Source organism: Trichomycterus rosablanca, chromosome 8 (genome assembly GCF_030014385.1).
Source record: "Trichomycterus rosablanca isolate fTriRos1 chromosome 8, fTriRos1.hap1, whole genome shotgun sequence".
Lineage (NCBI taxonomy): Eukaryota > Metazoa > Chordata > Actinopteri > Siluriformes > Trichomycteridae > Trichomycterus > Trichomycterus rosablanca.
In genome coordinates, this window is record NC_085995.1 from 30,086,519 (window position 1) to 30,108,326 (window position 21,808).

Here is a 21,808-nt window from a genome sequence, read left to right on the forward strand (position 1 = left end):
ATCAGAATAATTACATCATGGACCACATAATGGCAGTGGCACCTGTGGTCTGAGTGTTGTTGCTGTGGAATGACACTGATTTTTAGCAGAACCTCAGATCAGTTACCCGAGAGCTTCCCGCTTTCTTACTGAGCTGACACACACACACACACACACACACACACACACACACACACACACACACACACACACACACTTATATCAGTCTATTTCATCACTTGGGCAGTAACTGTGACAGTAACATGTAAAAATAAGATGTAAGGGGGTGCCTGGGTGGCACAGTGGGTGGCACAGTGGTCTAATGTGCAAGCACCCTCCTGCAAAGTGTTTAAATTCTCAAATTCAAATCTGAGCAGAGCTGCCAACCTGGCTTCTGCACCAGGACTGTTAGCTGTGTTTGAGGGAGAGAAGGTTGGACTGGGTCTCTTCCCGCTACAGCTGCGATATGAGCTCTCCGGGAGTTGTCTGGGTGCCTGTGCAGGGAGGGGTGGGGATTCACATGTAGCCTAGCGTGGCTCTCTGTACACGATACGGCTTTGATTGGGAACCCAACGTTGGCAGGTGATAAGAGGCGGACGCAGATTAAACACATTTCTGAGGGAGAGTGTGGTGATTCGACTCTACTTGATCAAATCGAGGGTTGTGCAAGCAGCAGTGGATTCACAATCGAGAACTGGAAATGACTAAATTAAGGGATAAGGAGGGAAAATTCCAGAAAACAGACCAACATTTGCTGCTTGTTGTCTGAAAGGAAATATTAGCTTAGCATTTACTGACACTATTTCAAGCTTTGTGCTTTTCACACAATTCTTCCGCATGCACCACCCCCAAATTGGCCGGGGAGAGCAGCAGACTAGCATGCACCCACCCTCCAACACACGTACAATCTATGGCCCCTTCTTTTCACCTGCCAGTGGTGAATTCCTACAGAGCCGTACCCTGAATCATGGTTCAAATGCCTAGCTGTGGATGGATGACAAACCCAGCCAAACTTCATTATATCTCAGACATGGCCAGTTGTGCCTGTGTGACACTTGGCCAGGACGATAGCACAGTTCTGAGCTTGAGATCTGAATTCTAGAGCTCAAGCTGTCTTCGGTGGTGGGCTTCCTCAGGGTAATGCTCTTTGTTATTCTAGAGCTGACTTGTGCTTTTAAATCAGTAATATAAACAGCACAGATGTGGTACAGATACACATACCTGCAGCATATGACAGACTTGCAGGAGAGCGCAAGGTCAAGGAAGTACTGCCGCACTCCAAAGGTCAGGGCGTACTTCAGGGTCTTCCCGTCGATGATCAGCGCACAGTCGTTCTCCTTATGTAAAGCATCTCCCATCATGCTGCAGTGGTGGCTCAGGGTCTCCCTCGTACCCTGCACCCAAACACACAAATTTACTGCTGTTATTTACAAGTGTGTTATGGCAGACAATATACCTGCATCAGTACAGTTCAATTAGATATTACATAGAACCATGTTACAATTCCACCTGCTGTGATGGAAACAACGTGTAGCCATGTTTAAAGCTGCAGTATAAAACTTCATTCTTTCAATGTCTGTCACAACGGCAGTCAAAAGCCGCTCGGGAGGCCACACACTAGCATTAATCTAACAGAATAATAGGCCTTTAGCGTAATAATGTGGGCCGCACTGCGACACGCTGCCCACAGGATGCAGATCGACAACCTCTGGTCTATCGTGACAGACCTAATCAGCGGTTATTGGGGTCTTTACAAGCAGAATCGCACTTGCCACATCACGTTACTAATCCCATATGATAACATGAATAGGTTTTTTTTTAAACCTACCACAACAAAGGCTCAAGCACCCCCCCCCCCCCCCCCCCCCCCCCGTGAAAACTGCACACACATGTCGAGTGCACTAAAAGTCCAAGCCAGACCAGCCGTGACCACAGTGCAGTAAATCTGAAGCTACAATGCAGCCTTGATAGATGCTTTCATGACCACACATTGTGATTTTAGACCGACTTGAAGACAAGGTATAAATAAACCACTGTCTAAAGGAGGGATAATTTTACACTTTTCCCCCAAGCTAGAAAAATCAACCTCAACGTGTAGCGTAGAGGACTTCTCACGTAACCTCACGATGTCGTCTTAAAATGAGGCTGAGTTCTGTTTGTTATTAATGTAATTACGTTCAAAGGAAGGACTGATGAGAAGACAGAATAAACATACATATAGGCGTGTTTCGGTTGATACAGAGCAGTACTGTACCCTGGAGTGATGGTTCGTTTGGAAGAACCAAACCCTCTGAACGACTCAGAATTACAACAGCATGGGAATTTAGTCCCTGCATGGTTTAACTTTTTCTCATTTCTCATTTTTTTCTGCATCGTTTATTCGTACACACTCTCTCCAGCTCTGGCTTTGTCTGTACTTACAGTCCTAAAGAAAGCTAGTGTTATTGTAAAGCTTGTTTATCTGGAATGTCCTCCTCCAGCTAAAAATAATTTAATAAATCTTAAATTACAGCTACTCATAATGTTATGCATGGTTTCTACGCAAGATATTAATCAGAGCTGACTGCTAAGAATGGTCAACATCCTGGCCTTGACCCCATTGCTAATGTTTAAGGCAGGGACGTCCAAACTATGGCCCGTCAGCCATTTGCGGCCTGTTATTTTTCAAATGGCTCACAAGGTATTTTAGAAATAAAATAAAGTTGGTTTGCTATTAAGCAACTGTTTGAACTTTGAGTGTCACAATCACATAAAACAATTCTAAAACTCTCCCCATCATCTTTCCCCCAAGTCCAAACATTAACGTTACACTTACATGCATGTTCTCCAAGTTTTCAGGTATACATGGTGACTCCAAAGAAACGAAAACTAGACATTTACATTTTCAGCATTTAGCAGACGCTTTTATCCAAAGCGACTTACACAATGAGCTGAACACGATGAGCAATTTAGGGTTAAGGGCCTTGCTCAGGAACCCAACAGTGACAACTTGGTGGTGGCGGGGCTTGAACCGGCAACCTTCTGTTTACTAGTCCAGTACCTTAACCACTGAGCTATCACTGGCCCGTTTGGGCAGTGATAGACAGCAAATGGTAAGTATGTTTAATACTGGAGGAATTGTGGAATTGTTAGTAATGAAGTAGGTCTACATATATATATATATATATATGTCCATTTTATCAGCTCCACTTACCATATTTTTACTTAGCACTAGTTCTTAGCACTTTTCAATGGTCAGGACCCCCACAGGACCACTACAGAGCAGGTATTTTTTTGGTGGTGGATGATTCTCACCACTGCAGTGACATGGTGGTAGTGTGTTAGTGTGTGTTGTGCTGGTATGAGTGGATCGGACACAGCAGCGCTGCTGGAGTTTTTAAATACTGTGTCCACTCACTGTCCACTCTATTAGACACTCCTACCTAGTTGGTCCATATTGTAGATGTAAAGTCAGAGACGATCGCTCATCTATTGCTGCTGTTGGAGTTGGTCATCTTCTAGACCTTCATCAGTGGTCACAGGACGCTGCCCACGGGGTCCAGCAGTGACAGTGAAGTGTTTAAAAACTACATCAATGCTGCTTTTTTTTTTTTTTTTTTTATTACAAAAGAGTCTGTGGCCCTTGTGGCGTTAGCATATTTTTATTCCATCTGGCCTCCAACAAGAAAAGTCTGGATACCCCTGATTTAAGGGTTCAAAGCTGTTTTTGGGTGGCAAACATACCTGGAAGCTGAAATGTGTTATCGTAAGAGCTTGGTGTATCCAGAACAATAGACGTGTGGTTTAAAATCAGCACTGCACTTATTTAATTCCCCCTAAGAGTCACATGATTCCTCGGTTTTATATGCTGGCATGATGGGCCACTCGTAATCACATCCAAGCCTGGGAGCTGATAAGAAATCAGCAGAGGAATTTGATACTAGTGTGCACACGGGTGATTGAGAAAGAAAGAGAGGAGATACAAGGACAGAGAAACCCGGGCATCATTAAAGATTACAGGTTCTCTACTTTCAGAAGAGGTGCACTTGTGATTTCTACTCACTAATGAAAATTTGTCTCTTGCTCACATGACTGAAGCCAGTAAAGTTCAGCACTGGAGGAAATGACCTGCCCATTTCCTCCTGCCTTCATTCAGAGCTCATTTGTTAAGTGTTAGTGAAACACTGCCCTCTACGTGCACCACCATCATGGTACAGCCCCCCTTAAACCTTATTCCTTTGCATTTCTTACTTTCTTGGGACTATTCCAACAACAAACAATTATTTTTTGACTTGTGCAAACAGTATTTTTAATAAACTTCTACTAAACAGTTGAGATGATCACAAAAATGATGCAACTTTCATGGATGAAGTTTCAGCTGCTAGCTTCAAATTGGCATACAGGTTAGATAGGCTGCTTTTTTCTCTCTCTATTTTATTCATGCATTTTCACCCATTTTCTCCCAATTTAGTGTGGTCAATTTGTCTTCCGGTGCTGGGGGATTCCTGACTGAAGTCGAGGTGGGTATATTGCTGCTCACGCCTCCTTCAACCCGTGTGCAGCCCTTAGCAGAACCCTTTTTTCACCCATTCATTCTGCACAAGAGCCTCTCTATCTGCTAATCAGGACCCGACCCCACCCCACCCCACCCACATAGTTTGGTCATCCTGCCCTAGCAGAAGCATGTCTGCTGCAGGCACTGACAATTATTCCCGCTAGATGTTGCCCAGCCGATGGGTGGCAATGCCGAGTTTCAAACCGAGGAGTTCAGAATCTTGGCGCTGGTGTGCTAGCGGAACAGCCCGCTGTGCCACCTGGGCTCTGAGAAAGGCTGTTTTCTTAGAATCATCAACAAATATCCAAAGAGTAGATACAGCCCAAACAGGATTATTTAAATACAGCTTATTTTAAGTATTTGGACTCAAAGTAAGCTGAACCAAATGCTTCAGCAGATCATTAAAGGGTTAAAGATGAACAGTGAAGAACAATGAGCTGGCCCTTTGGTTAAAACCTTTGAGGACCCCTGATATATATGATGGTCATCACTATCCTCTCACAACAGTACCTATATTACACACCTAGTTAGGCTTATATTGATTTGTGTAATGTGGGTGTCGGTATGTGTGAAAATTCATCCTGATTGTTACAGTTTCAGGCCGATCAGGCTGCACCACAGCTGCCAATAGCACAGTTCCAGCTAACAGCTTCAGCAGAAAGACACCGCTGTCTACCCACAAAGCAGCTCAGAACAGGGCTGAAGCCAGTGTGTGTGGAGGACCAGATGCCTCAGGGTAGGCAGATTGCACCTTGGGGACCAACCAAGTCTCTGCTGGCATAACAAAAGTCTGAAACCCAAGCTCAAAGGAAATATTTGGAGAGCAGAGCCTCGGGTTTCACAGGACAGAGAGAGAGAGAGAGGGAGAGAGAGAGAGAGAGAGAGAGAGAGAGAGAGAGAGAGAGAGAAAGGTGAGAGAGTCGGTGACTCGTGCAGCTGTGAGGACGTCTCTATAAAAGCTCGGTCATCCCGTCTGAGGACCATAAAACACTGTGCGTGTGTGTAACCTTTTTAACAGTGATTCTCAAACTTAACAATTCAGCATCCCCGGAGACAATAAACCCCCGACAGAGTAACTGTTCTAGCTTCATATACAACCCCAAATCAGAGAAAGTTGGGACAGAATGGAAAATGCAAATAAAAACATGTTTTACATTCACTTAGACTTATTTCAGTGCAGATAGTATGAATCCAAGATAGTTCATGTTTTGCCTGGCCAACTTCATTTCAGGCCTGCATCTCATTTAAAAAAAGTTGGGATGGGTAATGTAGGGCTAGTAATGAGGTACATAACTATAAGATTTAAAACAGGTGATGTCAACAGGTGATTGTAATCATGACTTGGAACAAAAGCAGTATCCATAAAAACTGAGTCTTTGAGGAGCAAAGATGGGTGGAGGGGGGTGTGAATGAGGCACAGCGGGATATTCCACTAAACTCCCTGAGTTCGAATCTCAGCTCTGTGCCCTCTAACAGGCACAACTGGCAGTGCCTGCAGCAGATCAATCTGGCCACTAGCTTGCTGGGTGAGAAAAAAACTGGACAAAAAAACAGTGTGGGGTCTTTGACGCTGTGTAAGGACCCTGGTTAGTAGCACGAGGTGACCGTACAGAACGCAGGAGGAACGCAGAGATCAGCATGTGACTCTCCGTGTAGAAAACTGGTCTCAGGTTAGGATCTACCAAATTATGGGCGAATAAGATGGGGTTGGTGAACTGCACACGCGTCAGACCCTCCTTGGGTGCAATTGGGGTCCCCAGCAGCGGAAGACTAATTGGCTACACTAAACTGGGAGAAAAGGAAGAAAATGTATATAAAAGAGGAAAAAAAAAAGATGGGCAGAGGAACTCCAGTTCATCTCTAGGAAAGAGTGGAAATACATTTGCGTGTTTCTCATTCTACAATGCAAAATATCGTTAAACGATTAAATATAAGGGTATTTATTTATTAGGATTTTAATGTCATGTTTTACACACTTTGGTTACATTCATGACAGAGACGGTAACCACTAGTTACACAAGATTCATCAGTTCACAAGTTTAATGTCAAACACAGTGATGAAAAATTTTGTATCTCCAATTTACCTCACTGGCACATCTTTGGACTGTGGGAGGAAACTGGAGCTCCTGCAGGAAACCCACACAGACACGGGAAGAACATGCAAACTCCACACAGAAAGGACCAGGACCTTCTTGCTGTGAGGCGACAGTGCTACCCACTGAGCCACTGTGCCGCCCTGTTGAGTAGTTATTCTGGTATGGGTCACAGTGGGTCCAAAGATTATCTGGTACACACTGGGTATGAGGTCTTTGGAAAAGCAACAGACACAACAAATCTAATCAGCCAGCATGTTGGTATGTAGGAATAAAGACGAGTAGCCACAAAAGTGAACCAATCCACACACAGTGAGAGCGATTAATTATCTGAGGAATGCATGAATCTCTTTCTGGCTGTAAAAATGTAGGACATTCAGGTCAGAGTCAAAGTGGTTCCGGTTTCCTTAGAATCACTGGGCACAATGGACTAACAGGATGCCTGGACAGGATGCCAATCCATTTCAAGGCTTCATAAATTTAAAATGAAAAAGCTTGGCACAACCTTTAACCTTATTAGTGTTGGCTGTTCTAGCCCACCACTGCTGAGATCTTAAGCCCTAACCCCACTAGGCGGTCTACACAGACATGACTGGCTACGTCTGAGGGTGGGCAGGCCGAAGGGATTCTTAATTGCTGCTGCAATTGCAACCTCTGCTGGTTGGTTGATGGCGACTGCAAAGATGGAGAATATTGACTGATCCCTGTGTGAATGCGCTTATGAAACAAAGCAGTCCACTACGCACATGTTGGAGGGAACATGTGTTAGATAGGGTCTGTCTGAAAACCTAGTGAGCTCCCTACATAGACGCATTTCACGTCATCCTACACGCTCTCCTGAGAAGAAGTCTGTCTGAATTCTTACACACCTTAAAATGCTGCCTACTAAGGTGCCTTAATTCGAAGATATTAACTGATTGAATAATGAGGGAGCATTTGATGCTTCCTCAGCAGTAAAGGCAATTCAGTGCGGCACAATCTCTCTCACAAAAAATGTGAAGACAAAATATGGCAGACGAATGCGGAGCAACGAATGAGTTCTTTTCAAATGTTAATTCTTTCTCATTGTTTCTTAATTTGTATAAAAGTGCTCAAGTTTGCAAATTTGGGCTCGTCAGTGACACAGAGGGAGATGTTAGCCGGCATGCTAGCGGGTTGTGCCGCCTCAGCCCATTGGTTTGAATGGCCTGAGGCTAACTGTGTAAGCTTAGTGAGTGAAATTGCCGTTTAAGTAGTGCATCTAAATAATCTGTCTTACAAGTTCTATGCCTTTTTAAAATCCTCTCTACTTAGGCAGCTGCCTAGGTAGGCAATAGGCAACAAGGCAGCTTACTAGGTTTTCAGACAGACCCACTGAGATGCTAAGACACATTCAGTTTCTTAACTCAAATCATCCAGGCAAATGTTTAAGGTGAAGTGTGAGGATCAGACAAGGAGAACTGCAGCAATGAAGGAAGATAAATACTTCAGTTAAACAGTATTTCCATTAGCTGAAATATACTGGGAGAGAGTTTTGGACAGTGTACATATGAGACAAGAGCCCTAATGCTGTATGACGCCTCTTCAGGCCTTTGTGTTTGTCTGCCCGAGTGAACTATGACTGTGATTCAAGTGTGTTTAGATTAGAAGTGTATGAAAGGCATCTGTTATGATCCGTCCTCCAGCCAGAGCTCTGCAGAGGATAGGATGTGACTACTCGAGCCAGACAGCTGGACCCGAGTGGGTGAAACACGGCTTTATACACAGAGAGGAAGAAACCAGCTATTTGCTGTATACACGCAGTTCATTAAGAGGAGTGCGATGCAATGGAAGGAACTCACACAGGGAGCGTTTCTTTTCCTACACATACCACCAAGTTCAGCACTTTAACCTGTCCGAGTTGACTGATTAGTTCTGAGCAGGGGATAGAGTGAGTAAAGCCTGGTGTGAAGAGTGCCAACCCGGGCGCCTCTTCTACCAAATACATTCAGCACATTTTGTCCTTTCATAGCATCTTTAAACTCTCTGGCTGCCTAAAAGTCCAGAACAAAAGCTTCACAGCAGCCATGACAAAAAATAACCGGTCGTTTCTTGTGTTTGATGAGATGTGGTGATGTATGATGCGTGAAACAACCATAAGAGCAATCCTTCTTACTTAAGATCCCCTTGAATCTAGATCCTCCGACACCTGAACAGGCTGAATTCACCAAGTGAATATTTAGCATGCATGAATACGCGCTAACGGCTTAAGCTAAGACCCAGCAGATCCTAGAGGCTGGAGTGTTGGCGCCACAGAGTTAGGAGCTGGACAGTTAGATTCAGCACATAAAACACTGCGCTGATGAGACTAGACAAGTGAGTCAATGTTCTGTTTTGCTCAAATAAGCCCAGTCAGTACAATATAATAACATTTATAAACATATCTAATTTAATACAGACCCTAACGTAACAATGCAACACTGGTTAGGGTGAGAGATTTACTGAATACTTGACTTTGAACTGTGTGAGGTAACCGGAGCTCCCGGAGAAAACCCATGCAGACACAGAACCGCTCCACATAGGAATCAAACCCAGGACATTCTTGCTGTGAGGCAACAGTGCTACCCACCGAGCCACCGTGCTGCCTGCCATTTAATTTAAAAAAGTGGAGCTTCAAAAAACATCTGGGTGTTTAGTAAGCACATGACTGGCCAGTATCAAACTGCAGGGTTAAGCATTACTGCTGTGTCCTAAACCTCAATCTAACTATTTAACTAACTATTTAACTAATCTAACTATACTAAATATATGGCAAATTATTAAACAACAACTGAAGTTAATACTACACATTACTACTTAGTAGTGTAAAATGAGATTTGGGTGACTTAATTGCAATAAAATATTTTAGGGGAACTCAGGCAGCACAGCAGTCTATTCGCGGTGCTATTGACCAGCCAGGGGTCTACACAGACATAATTGGATTGCTGTAGTACTGCAATGAATTGGTGCCCTGGACCTGCAGCAACCCTGACCAGGATGACGCGGTTGATGAAAACAAACCAAACAAAAAATGAAGTAAGTACTTAATTTGCTTACAAATATGAGCTGCTTTATCAAAGTAAGGATCAAAACTGCTTTAGTCGATTTATTTTCATTTTTACAACTATTGTATCCTGGTCAGGGTTGCAGTGAGTTTGTTTGTTTATTAGGATTTTAACATCATGTTTTATACTTTGGTTACATTCATGACAGGACCGGTAGTTACTCATTACACAAGATTCATCAGTTCACACAAGGTTATATCAAACACAGTCATGGACAATTTAGTATCTCCAGTTCACCTCACTTGCATGTCTTTGGACTGTGGGAGGAAACTGGAGCTCCCGGAGGACACCCACACAGACACGGGGAGAACATGCAACTTCACACAGAAAGGACCCGGACCGTTCCACCTGGGAATCAAACTCAGGAACTTTTTGCTGTGAGGCGACAGTGCTACCCAACAAGCAAGCATGTCACCCGATAGCACAAATGGGGATTTGAACCCTGGATCCCAGCAGTATTGGGCTAGCATGATGTAAATAGTGTTAATAAAAATGGATGGCTAATCCACACGCAAAAATGAATCACAAGAAGAAAGAGCATGGCGCTTTGTGTACATGGGAGTGTACACTGAGCAGTCCGATTATCGGCTCATTTGTGCAGTTTGGCGATATTTCACAGCATCTAAGTAATCTCATGTAATGCTTGACTTGCCACTGCTGAAATCTGGCAACCCTCTGATGGGCTTATAAAGCCACGCAATGGGAGCTGGAAATTTACTGCTGGTGTGAACACAAGGTAATGAAGTGCAGCATTAATATAAAAAAATGCAGTGATAACCTGATCTCAGAACAGAAAGGTTCTCGTGTAAGTTCAATGAAAACATTCAGCTCACGTGACAATCTGAGAAAACTTGGAATTGAATTCCAATAGCTGATGTGTGAGGAAATATTCTTGGAAATCCATCAATACAAAGTGTTAATATCTAGCGTGAATAAAACGTAACACGACGCCCAGTAAAACATCTGCTGCACAGCGCTGTTACAACCAAATGCTTTCGAAGCTTGATTGAACTGGACTGTTGTGTGATGTAAAAGACAATAACATCATGTAAATAAGCCATGATGAAATAGTTAGCTGGCATTTAAGTTGAATTGAAAGCAGGGAAGCTAGTTACCTAGAGTAACATGTTCCAGATGTTGTATTGTTTGGCGTTTCTAATAGGCAGCTCATGTCAGGGCTGTTTTGAGTAAGCGCTACTCTGACTGTAACCCGGGCAGCACCATATTAGTGGGGAAAGTTACAAATTCATTAAGTAATAAGTAATTAACAAGCACCTGACTTAAGAACAGTACTGTTTAATGACTTAACGACCTTGTTTTGGAACACTTGATGTACTTTGAACAAACTGACTGGGAAAGACAGCGTGCCTTATTTCTTCAAAAATAATACCATACACATCCTCACACCTGATGAACAACCTGATGTAAAGAACACAACTGAACTAGGATTCCCCCCCCCCCATTTTCATTAACTGCTTTATCCAGGTTTGTGTACCGGTGGGTCTGGTTCCACCAGAAAACACAGAAATCTCTATGTTTTACAACTTATTTGTCCAGATCAGGGTCGTGCTGGGTCTGGCAGTCACACAATCACTGGGCTTAAGGCAGATATACCCCGCATAGGGCCCCGATACACCCTTACCATACTTCAGTCATAGACAATCATGTCTGTCTAGACAAACCCGGAACCCCACAGCTGACCGCTTAGCAATATGCCAGTCCATTTTCAGTTCTTAATTCTTAAAACACCAAACATCAGACTTCTGAACAGAACAAATTAACCCAAATCTGATAAATATTTCATCTATGGGTATAACATGTGCAATATCCTTATATCTTAACATGCAGTAATGAAATGTGCAATAACAAAATGTGCAATAATTATCATTATGTATAACCACTGTGAATTTTTCAGCATGTGCAATACTTAACTACAATGTGCAATTTTCATAATGTCAGTATTATTATTATTTAACTTTTGATGTACCTTTTTAATCCTACATATTTTTCTTCATTACTATTTTATATGTATATTTTATTTTTTAAACCTGCGGTGTTTTTAACGTGAACCAATGCACGTAATTTTGTTTTTTCCGTACACTTTGGTGTACAGTAAAATGACAAAGTAAGTCTTGAACTCTTAAACAAATCAGCGAGTCTGAAAACATGTTTCAAACTCATTTCATTTTTATCTTTTACCACTGCTTTATCTTAATCAGGGTTGTGGTGGGTCCGGCATTTAGAATAGAATAGAATAGAATAGAATGCCTTTATTGTCATTGCACAACGAAATTTTTGAGCATGTCCTTGACGGTACATGTATGTACACACAGACATATACAGGGGTTGGACAATGAAACTGAAACACCTGGTTTTAGACCACAATAATTTATTAGTATGGTGTAGGGCCTCCTTTTGCGGCCAATACAGCGTCAATTCGTCTTGGAAATGACATATACAAGTCCTGCACAGTGGTCAGAGGGATTTTAAGCCATTCTTCTTGCAGGATAGTGGCCAGGTCACTACGTGATGCTGGTGGAGGAAAACGTTTCCTGACTCGCTTCTCCAAAACACCCCAAAGTGGCTCAATAATATTTAGATCTGGTGACTGTGCAGGCCATGGGAGATGTTCAACTTCACTTTCATGTTCATCAAACCAATCTTTCACCAGTCTTGCTGTGTGTATTAGTGCATTGTCATCCTGATACACGGCACCGCCATTGGATGCACATGGTCCTCCAGAATGGTTCGGTAGTCCTTGGCAGTGACGCGCCCATCTAGCACAAGTATTGGGCCAAGGGAATGCCATGATATGGCAGCCCAAACCATCACTGATCCACCCCCATGCTTCACTCTGGGCATGCAACAGTCTGGGTGGTACGCTTCTTTGGGGCTTCTCCACACCGTAACTCTCCCGGATGTGGGGAAAACAGTAAAGGTGGACTCATCAGAGAACAATACATGTTTCACATTGTCCACAGCCCAAGATTTGCGCTCCTTGCACCATTGAAACCGACGTTTGGCATTGGCACGAGTGACCAAAGGTTTGGCTATAGCAGCCCGGCCGTGTATATTGACCCTGTGGAGCTCCCGACGGACAGTTCTGGTGGAAACAGGAGAGTTGAGGTGCACATTTAATTCTGCCGTGGTTTGGGCAGCCGTGGTTTTATGTTTTTTGGATACAATCCGGGTTAGCACCCGAACATCCCTTTCAGACAGCTTCCTCTTGCGTCCACAGTTAATCCTGTTGGATGTGGTTTGTCCTTCTTGGTGGTATGCTGACATTACCCTGGATACCGTGGCTCTTGATACATCACAAAGACTTGCTGTCTTGGTCACAGATGCGCCAGCAAGACGTGCACCAACAATTTATCCTCTTTTGAACTCTGGTATGTCACCCATAATGTTGTGTGCATTGCAATATTTTGAGCAAAACTGTGCTTTTACCCTGCTAATTGAACCTTCACACTCTGCTCTTACTGGTGCAATGTGCAATTAATGAAGATTGGCCACCAGACTGGTCCAATTTAGCCATGAAACCTCCCACACTAAAATGACAGGTGTTTCAGTTATTTTGTCCAACCCCTGTATATACACATGTATTTACAAATAAACAACTGGGCTATATGCAGTTTACAAACCATGTACAGGGTGCTTGAGTGGTGCAGCCCACCAGTGCTGAGATTTCAGGCTATTGAATTCGAATCTCAGCTTTGCCATTACCCGTCCAGGTACCTAAACAGACACACAATTTTCTCATCGGCAGGAAATTACAACCTCTGCTGAATGGTCAAGGTGCCAGCACGGTGATGGCTGATCACTGATGGGAGTTTGTGGCTCTCTCCACAGGATACTACAGGTGCAAAGAGGTGATCAGCAGCTGTGCCAGCCTCAGCCCTCTCCTCTTTGATCTAGGGTAGAGGGTGGCGGCAGCAATGAGACAGGGATAAGCTCCAATTGGCCAATACCAAAACGGAGCAGAAAAGGAGGTTTTCAGTGATGAACTGACAAGGGGCATTCGCAAAATGAAGTTTTTTTTCCTAATTAAACTTTCCATTTTTTGGAAAATATATTTGCACCAAAATTAATGATGCAAAACCCTGAAGGCCATGAATCCATTAAAAAAAATTATTGTACAGGATGGTAGTTCTGCATGTAATTTTCTAATAAAAACCTGCTGCTTTCCTGCAATTAATAAACATGTATGCATATATTCAGTGCTACCACCTGCTAATCTTTTTGCGATCTGCTTTGCTATCTACTTCCTAGCTTTGCATTTGGTAAACGCACAGGAAAAAACAAGACTAAGCGAAAAACAGATCATGATGCTGAAATTGCCGGATGCTGTTAGGAGCACCCCGGCCCCCGGTGTTGGCCGCCTCTTGAATTTCTGCATGTTTGCTTTAACTGCACCAAAAAGGCACGTCGAAGACTTTCCACGTTTTTCTCCTTCTCTTTTTCTTCCTCGCATCATCCATCACGCTAAACGACTGTTTGACAGACGTAGACACGTCTGTCATTGCTCGAGGCCTGGCCACACTCGGCACGTCCAGAGTTTTGGCTCTCTGCGTTAAAGCCTCAGCTTCCACAGACAACGGGCAAGGCGCTCCCCGCAGGACAGTCTGACCTTTGTACGTACGGGTGGGAATGTGAATGTGAGGGAGCATATGGGTGTGTTTAATGTTTCCTCTTTAAAGCGGCAGCTCGTTTGCTCCGATAGGCAGAACGCAGCGTTTTTTTTTATTTATTGAATGATCTACGATGTGCACGTATGTGCAGGTGTGTGAATGCTGAAGATTAAAAAAGTCTGCTCCCAGGTCATGAACTACATGATCTGATCTGCTTATGATCTTTTTAGGTTAGGAGCGAATACAGAAAACTGTATCATAAAATCCTGCCATCTTTTAAATATGAATGAAAGTATATATATATACACCGATCAATCATAACATTAAAACCACCTCACTGTCTATTTTACCAGCTCCACTTACCATATAGAAGCACTTTGTAGTTCTACAATTACTGACTGTAGTCCAGCTGTTTCTCTGCATGCTTTGTTAGCCCCCTTTCACCCTGTTTTTCAATGGTCAGGACTCTTCCAGGACCACTACAGAGCAGGTATTATTTGGGTGGTGGATCATTCTCAGCACTGCAGTGACAATGACATGGTGGTGGTGTGTTAGTGTGTGTTGTGCTGGTATGAGTGGATCAGACACAGCAGCACTGCTGGAGTTTTTAAATACCGTGTCCACTCACTGTCCACTCTATTAGACACTCCTACCTAGTTGGTCCACCTTGTAGATGTAAAGTCAGAGACGATCGCTCATCTATTGCTGCTGTTTGAGTTGGTCATCTTCTAGACCTTCATCAGTGGTCACAGGATGCTGCCCGTGGGGCACTGTTGGCTGGAAATATTTTTGTTTGGTGAACTATTCTCAGTCCAGCAGTGACAGTGGGGTGTTTAAAGACTCCAGCAGTCTTATCCACTCATACCAGCACAACACACACTAACACACCACCACCATGTCAGTGTCACTGAAGTGCTGAGAATGATCCACCACCCAATAACACCTGCTATGTGGGGGTCCTGACCATTGAAGAACAACATGAAAGGGGGCTAACAAAGCATGCAGAGAAACAGATGGACTACAGTCAGTAATTGTAGAACTACAAAGTGTTTCTATATGGTAAGTGGAGCTGATACAATGGACAGTGAGTGTAGAAACAAGGAGGTGGTTTTAATGTTATGGCTGATCGGTGTATATATGACAAATAAAGGCGTTCTTCTTCTCCAAACTTCAGTAAGAATAATCTATTTTAACTGTTCACTCATCTTGTAAAATGAATCACATAAGTCGTGGTCACTGTCCACTGGCTTCTCCTGAGTTTGGGTCCAGTTAGCGTTTCGTGACCTACTTGTGGTCCCCAGCTTTAAGGATGAGAAACTATACTGTATACAAAAGTAAGATGTATTTATTAAAAAATATCTGTGGTTCATTGGTTCAAATATTCTTTAATTCATTTATTCTTTATCTGTTTTACCACAGCTTCATCCTGGCCAGGTTTGCAGTGGGTCCGATTCAAGGAAGGATACACTCCGGGATTTGCACACCTGGTGGAAACCCTGAGGAAAACATGCAAACTCCACTTAGAAAGGACCCTGGCTGCCTGGCTGGGGAATCAAACCCAGGTCCTTCTTGCTGTGAGGTGACAGTGGTACCCACTAAACCACCTTGCCATCCCTCACATTGTCACGCCTCACATTTTTGAGAAATCTAACCACTGGTTAAAGATATTTGTACAAATTTGCCTCTCTAAACATTCTCTTCGCAAAAAAGTCGTGTCATTTTTTCAGGCAGGATCATGACAGCTCAATTTGTTTAAAACTTGTAGGTATTGCTTTATAACTGTACAGTACTGTAGACTGCTGAAAACACACTCATGTGTCATGTTTTTTGTGTATTGGGTCACTTATTATTTTAAACTGAGGTTTGATGACTGATGGGCAACTGGGAAAAATATGTTGCTGAACTGCACATTCTATGAGTGGTTAGAATTAACATGTCTCATTTTTAGTCATTGATCTGGGGTACCTCTGGCACTAGCCCAAAATGATCTTTCATAGTGTGCACTAGACATTAGATTAGCAGCAGGCAGAAGGGCCTGAGCAGTTACATTCCTCATTCTTCTATCATAAGCTCACTAGACCTCTGGCTCACATTCATACCCCAACTCCATCATGTTCTCTACAGACATGTATAAAACTGCACCTGTGGTGCTGTTACAAGCGGCAAAAGCAGTGGGATATAGGTACAGCGAAACCTCTCCATGCAACAAGGGAAAAGCAAGGAAAGGGAGTAGCAAGGAAAGGGAGTAGCAACACAGCGGCAGCAGAGATCGAGAGAGACGGATGAGGAACGGAGACTACTAACGGAGGAACTAAAGACCCCAAGGGGACGTTTAAACTACTCCAAGCAGCCCTGGTGGTGATCTATAATTTGCACGGATCTGTGAACCGGGTCACAAAGGTTCAAAGCCCAAACGCAGTCGGCTGCTGACGATGACTTCCATTTCACATGCACTGAACCGTTTCAAGCAGTGATTTCCAGCGTCGCTTACACTACAAATGCAAACAAAGCAGCTCAGTACTCAGCCTTACATCCAGAGTCTCCTCATTAATCACCAGCAGTCCCATGTTCTTGGTGAGCAGCTTGCAGGAGTGTCCTACAAAACAAGAGAGCAAACACATGTCAAATACTCAAGTTCTTCACCAGAACGCTAAGATTAAGATCAACATCATAAATCATATAGTGGAAGCAGGGGCGGCTTTCTCATGATAAGCGTTTTGTGATTCGTTTACCGCCAGACTGGGTGTGTATTGCTGCTTATAGCAGATTTCAAACCTTTCATGTGATACCTGGCAAAACCGCTTTCTGCCGGCTGTACCACTGAGTGCCAGGATTGATAGAATAAACACTATCGACAATAATGACGGTTTATTCATATGCAGTTTTGTATGAAATGTATTTTAGTTTATATAAAGAAGTTCTGCCAGTGCTTGTCGTTTAGAGATAAGAGGAGATAAAAACCCAGAAAAGAATGAAGTGATTTCATAAAACTTTTTTGTTCAAATTAAATCTTATAGAAGAGCTACAAAGCCATGACAAGTGATTCCAGGATAAGGAAACTTGAAAGCAAAAATGCAAACCCAGTCTCCTCGTTTACAGCTTCACAGCTCACTAGTCACCATGCCATATTATTCTCTCATATAACATGCTAGTTTATCTTTAATCCATTCAACAATCCAAACATAGCAACGGTCTGGATTAAAAAATATTTATTAAAACACAATTGTGGGTTCTTACAGCAGTATATTAGCCAAAGAACAAAGAACAGAACTATGGGCCTCCCTTATACTGCTCTAGTCATGTTACAGTTTCAGCACTTTCTTTAAAGATTGGGTGTAAGCCGTTGGAACCAACTATTCTGTGGTAACTGTTGTTTCTTATCTTGCTTAAAACATCTTGCAATGGTTTAACGACAGACATGTTGCTTATCTCTGTACTTTCCACTCAATATGACCATGAGGATTTATTGCACAAGCAGCTTAATACTAATATTCAGATTATACCAAGCATAAAATCGAACTTTTCCACTACAATTGCAATGACATTTCAGTCTGAGACAGCGGGGCCAGTCGTAAGATAGAACAATTAAGGTTATTTTGAACACTTTAGGGTGTTGTGAAAATGTGAGAATCAGTTTCTCTCTGTCTACGATACATAAACAATTTGTCTTATTGGTGGCACTTTAAAAAGGTCAATGACAAACTGGGTCAAAGATCAATTAGATAGAACTTTGAGCAGAGACAAGTGGTAAAAACTGAACAGCAAAGCAGTAAATGTGTACAGTGCTCGAAGTAGCGCAGCGACAAGGTAAGAGGCAATGCCCCGCTCCAGAGGAGACAATGGCACAGCCAGAGTAAAAGTGGTTTGCAGCACGTCATGTGAGCATCAGTGTGTAAGCACAGCAGTGCTCATACACATATATGGTGTGCGGTAACACTGCGGCAACACTGTTTTAAACATATAGATATAATAAAAAATGCAAAAGGGAACGGCAGTCTTTTTGAGGAATCAGTTTTTAACAAACTAATGCACCTGAATATAGTTGCATATATAATAAACTGTAGCCTGTCGGCAGAAATTACTTGAATATGAAATACGCATTATGCAAATGTGCCATAAAATAATTTAAAATTTAAACCCCACAATGAGCAGCTAATAGACACAGTTAAGATATATAATTGAAAACAAGCTATACGTAGGCGAGAGGCTGGAATAAAAAAAAACTACCAAAGTGTTGTATGAGAGTTTATTTTAAATGACAGATAACATTTCCAGCCAAGAATTCCAGCAGTGTGCACAGCACTGAATGTAGTAAATTTAAAGATGATGTACAGTCTGTCATGTTACATGCAGGGTCAAAAAGCTAGCTAAAAAAAAAGTTCAGTAGAGGCTGTGGAATATCTAGAGGTGCTCCCCCCCCCACAAAACAGATCACCATAACACAGAATTATTCAATAAGCTCATTGTGGGGGAGGGCCATAAAGATTACAAAAAAATATACCAGACACACAAATATAGTCCAAGATCAGTCTTCCCATAATGGCTACAGAGCCCAGTGGAACCTTTTTTTAATCAGTAATTTATTTATTAGGATTGTAACGTCATGTTTTACACACTGTGGTTACATTAATGACAGGACAGTTAATTACTAGATACATATGATTCATCAGTTCAAGTTTTTAATGTCAAACAGAGTCATGGACAATTCTGCATCTCCAATTCACCTCACTTGCATGTCTTTGGACTGTGGGAGGAAACCGGAGATCCCGAAGGGACACCCACACAGACACGGGAAAAACAAGCAAACTCCACACAGAAAGGACCCAGACTGCTCCACCTGGGGATCAAACCCAGGATCTTCTTGCTGTGAGGCGACAATGCTACCCACCGAGCCACCATTTAATCACAGTTAGAGCAAATTGAGTTGAAATGCCTCTGTCAGTTACAATCTCTCACCAGTAGGAGTTTGTTTGTTTGTTTATTTGGATTTTTAACGTCATGTTTTACACCCTTCGGTTACATCCACGACAGAAACGGTAGTTACTCATTACACAAGATTCATCATTTCACAAGTTTAATATCAAACACAGTCATGGACAATTTTGTATCTCCAATTTACCAAACTTGCATGTTTTAGACTGTGGGAGGAAACCCATGTAGACACGGGGAGAACATGCAAACTCCACACAGAAAGGACCCAGACCGCCCCACCTGGGGATCGAACCCAGGACCTTCTTGCTACCGTGCCGCCCCCCAGTAGGAGTAAAAGTCCATTTCTGGCCCACATGATACTTACTAAAAGACAAAACCCCCCTATACCACAGTTGTGGTGCATATACTGGTAAAGAGAAACGTGAACCAAACGTGAGAAACATTAAGAGGGAAATTCACAATGTATTGCAATATATTTCATCAAATATTTAGTGGAGAAAAAAAATGTATACTAAATTCTGACATTTTAAGGGTAATTCCTAGGATTGGGTGCCTTTTGGACCTTAAAACTTTTTGAAACACTGTTTTCATTTGTTATTCATGTTTTATTATAAAAAGGACATGTTATACTTTGCCAAACTAATATTGGTCAAGCTAAAATACACATGGACCTCATTTACACTGTGACGTCCACCCTGTTACGTATTAGATCGTAACAGGGTGGACCATAACAGGGTGGACATTGATATAAAATTAGCCATTAGCTAGCAAAACCATGCTAGCATAAAAGTGAATTCAGACAAAGAATTCTCTGCTTTTTAGTACGATAATTTTTAAAATGATCAAATCATATTGCTTTTTCTCATATATCCCATAACAGGGTGGACATGTTATGGTTGACCATATAAGACTTTTAGGTTATAATGTGAAAAAAAAACTACATTAAAATGAGGAGTTAGCCACTCATCTTCCACAGTTGTTTTCCCTCCAAAAAGATCATGTGAGCTCCAGGAAATGATGTCAGTAAGTAAAACAGCTCTACATTTTAAGAGACAGTAGTAAGAAATAACAGGGTGGACAGCAACTTGAGGGACATGTGAAAAACCCTTATAATCAGCAATAAAATGAAACTCATAAAGAAAAAAAATCCAAGGTTTAGAGGGACTTAAGCAAATCTTTTAAACAGTATTGGAAGACTGAGATATTTTCATGATTAAACCTCATATATCCATCACTAAATCACAATGTACAGCACTGAAGACATGGGAAAACCTCTGGTATCTAAGAGATAAAAACAGTATGTATACAGTAATTTTATATACTGTTAATTATTTCAGTAAGATGTTTAGAAAATGTATTGTTTAAAATTGTATTTAATAAATACAATGATCAGTACTGGGGACACAAAAGGCACAATTGTATTTTAAAGACTTAACTAAGTGCCCAGCTATTGCTGAAAGAAGTAAATCTTCTTGCTTCATTCTGAGCGTACACTATGTCTTTCTAGCAATTGCCAACTTGAGCACTGATCTATAGGTGTTATTTCTTATATTCTGCTACACACATAAAGTTGAATAAACTTTGCTTTAAGCACCAAAGCATCACTGCTACAAGACAGAAAGGTTTGTATCAGTGATTAAAATGAGATTTCAGCTGTGTCAGACAGACGGGTGCCCTCGTTCTGGTTTGTCACATTCCTGTTCACGTTCTAATGGGTATCCCAGACGTTAGCAGGCCGGCCGTCTGTTAAGATGTGTGTGAAGAGCTTAACGACCTCAAATCTACATCCGCCTTTGGATATCCAGCTACATAGAGCTCTGCTAGTGCAACTTAAGCAGTTTGTGTGTGTGTGTGTGTGTGTGTGTGTGTGTGTGTGTGTGTGTGTGTGTGTGTGTGTGTGTGTGTGTGTGTGTATTTGTGTACGGGGACAAAGGAGGTTCCCAAAACGTAAAGAGTATAATATACGAAACACTAGCCAGTTCTTTGTTATGGCAAAGGAAAATACTTTAGGAAATGTTGGAGTCAGTCAGCATAAGGGTTGCTAAGAGGGGATTGTTAGTGAGGACTTGGGGGACTCCCAAAGGGAATATTACAGTTAAGGGGGTCAGTTTGGCAAAAAAAAAAAAAAGGAATGAAAAAGGGGGTTTGAATCACTCTGGAATCTTGAAGCTGGTTTGCTTTAAACCATATGCTAGCCCAAGGTTAATATTAAACACCTTGTCATTGCAATTTCATCAGGACTTCAGATAAACTGACCTTATCAATGTGTAAAACCAGATGACTTAAAAACCAGTTGTGTGTGTGTTCTTTTCACAGGACTGAAATCAGAAGGACGCTCGTTTGTAATTTATGTCGCTGCTAATCTGGCAAAGTGCTAAGTTGTAAACTCACCACATGTTTGCACTGTGTTAGAAACGCACCCTCCGTGGCTTCCGCCTCCAGGCAACAACCTCTGCATTAACGTTTACTCTTATGTGTACAACCTTACCTCACATCCCCCACCCCTATTTACATCTTCCACATCTAAACATGGAATAGAATTCTTACACCACAAGGATTTGAAGTGTGAGAGATTTTTGG

The 21,808-nt window shown here is 42.3% G+C and overlaps 1 protein-coding gene across 4 annotated transcripts in view; it reads right to left on the bottom strand.

The window, feature by feature from the left end:
- The window catches only part of atp8a1 (ATPase phospholipid transporting 8A1), a 164,516-nt gene that overhangs the window by 46,104 nt on the left and 96,604 nt on the right, over nt 1-21,808 (bottom strand). For all 4 annotated transcript variants that reach the window (XM_063000680.1, XM_063000679.1, XM_063000681.1 and 1 more), the window contains 2 exons: nt 16,828-16,892; nt 1,201-1,373 (listed from right to left, as the gene is read on the bottom strand). In XM_063000680.1, the coding sequence (XP_062856750.1) occupies nt 1,201-1,373; nt 16,828-16,892 (238 nt within the window). The remainder of the gene's footprint in view (nt 1-1,200; nt 1,374-16,827; nt 16,893-21,808) is intronic.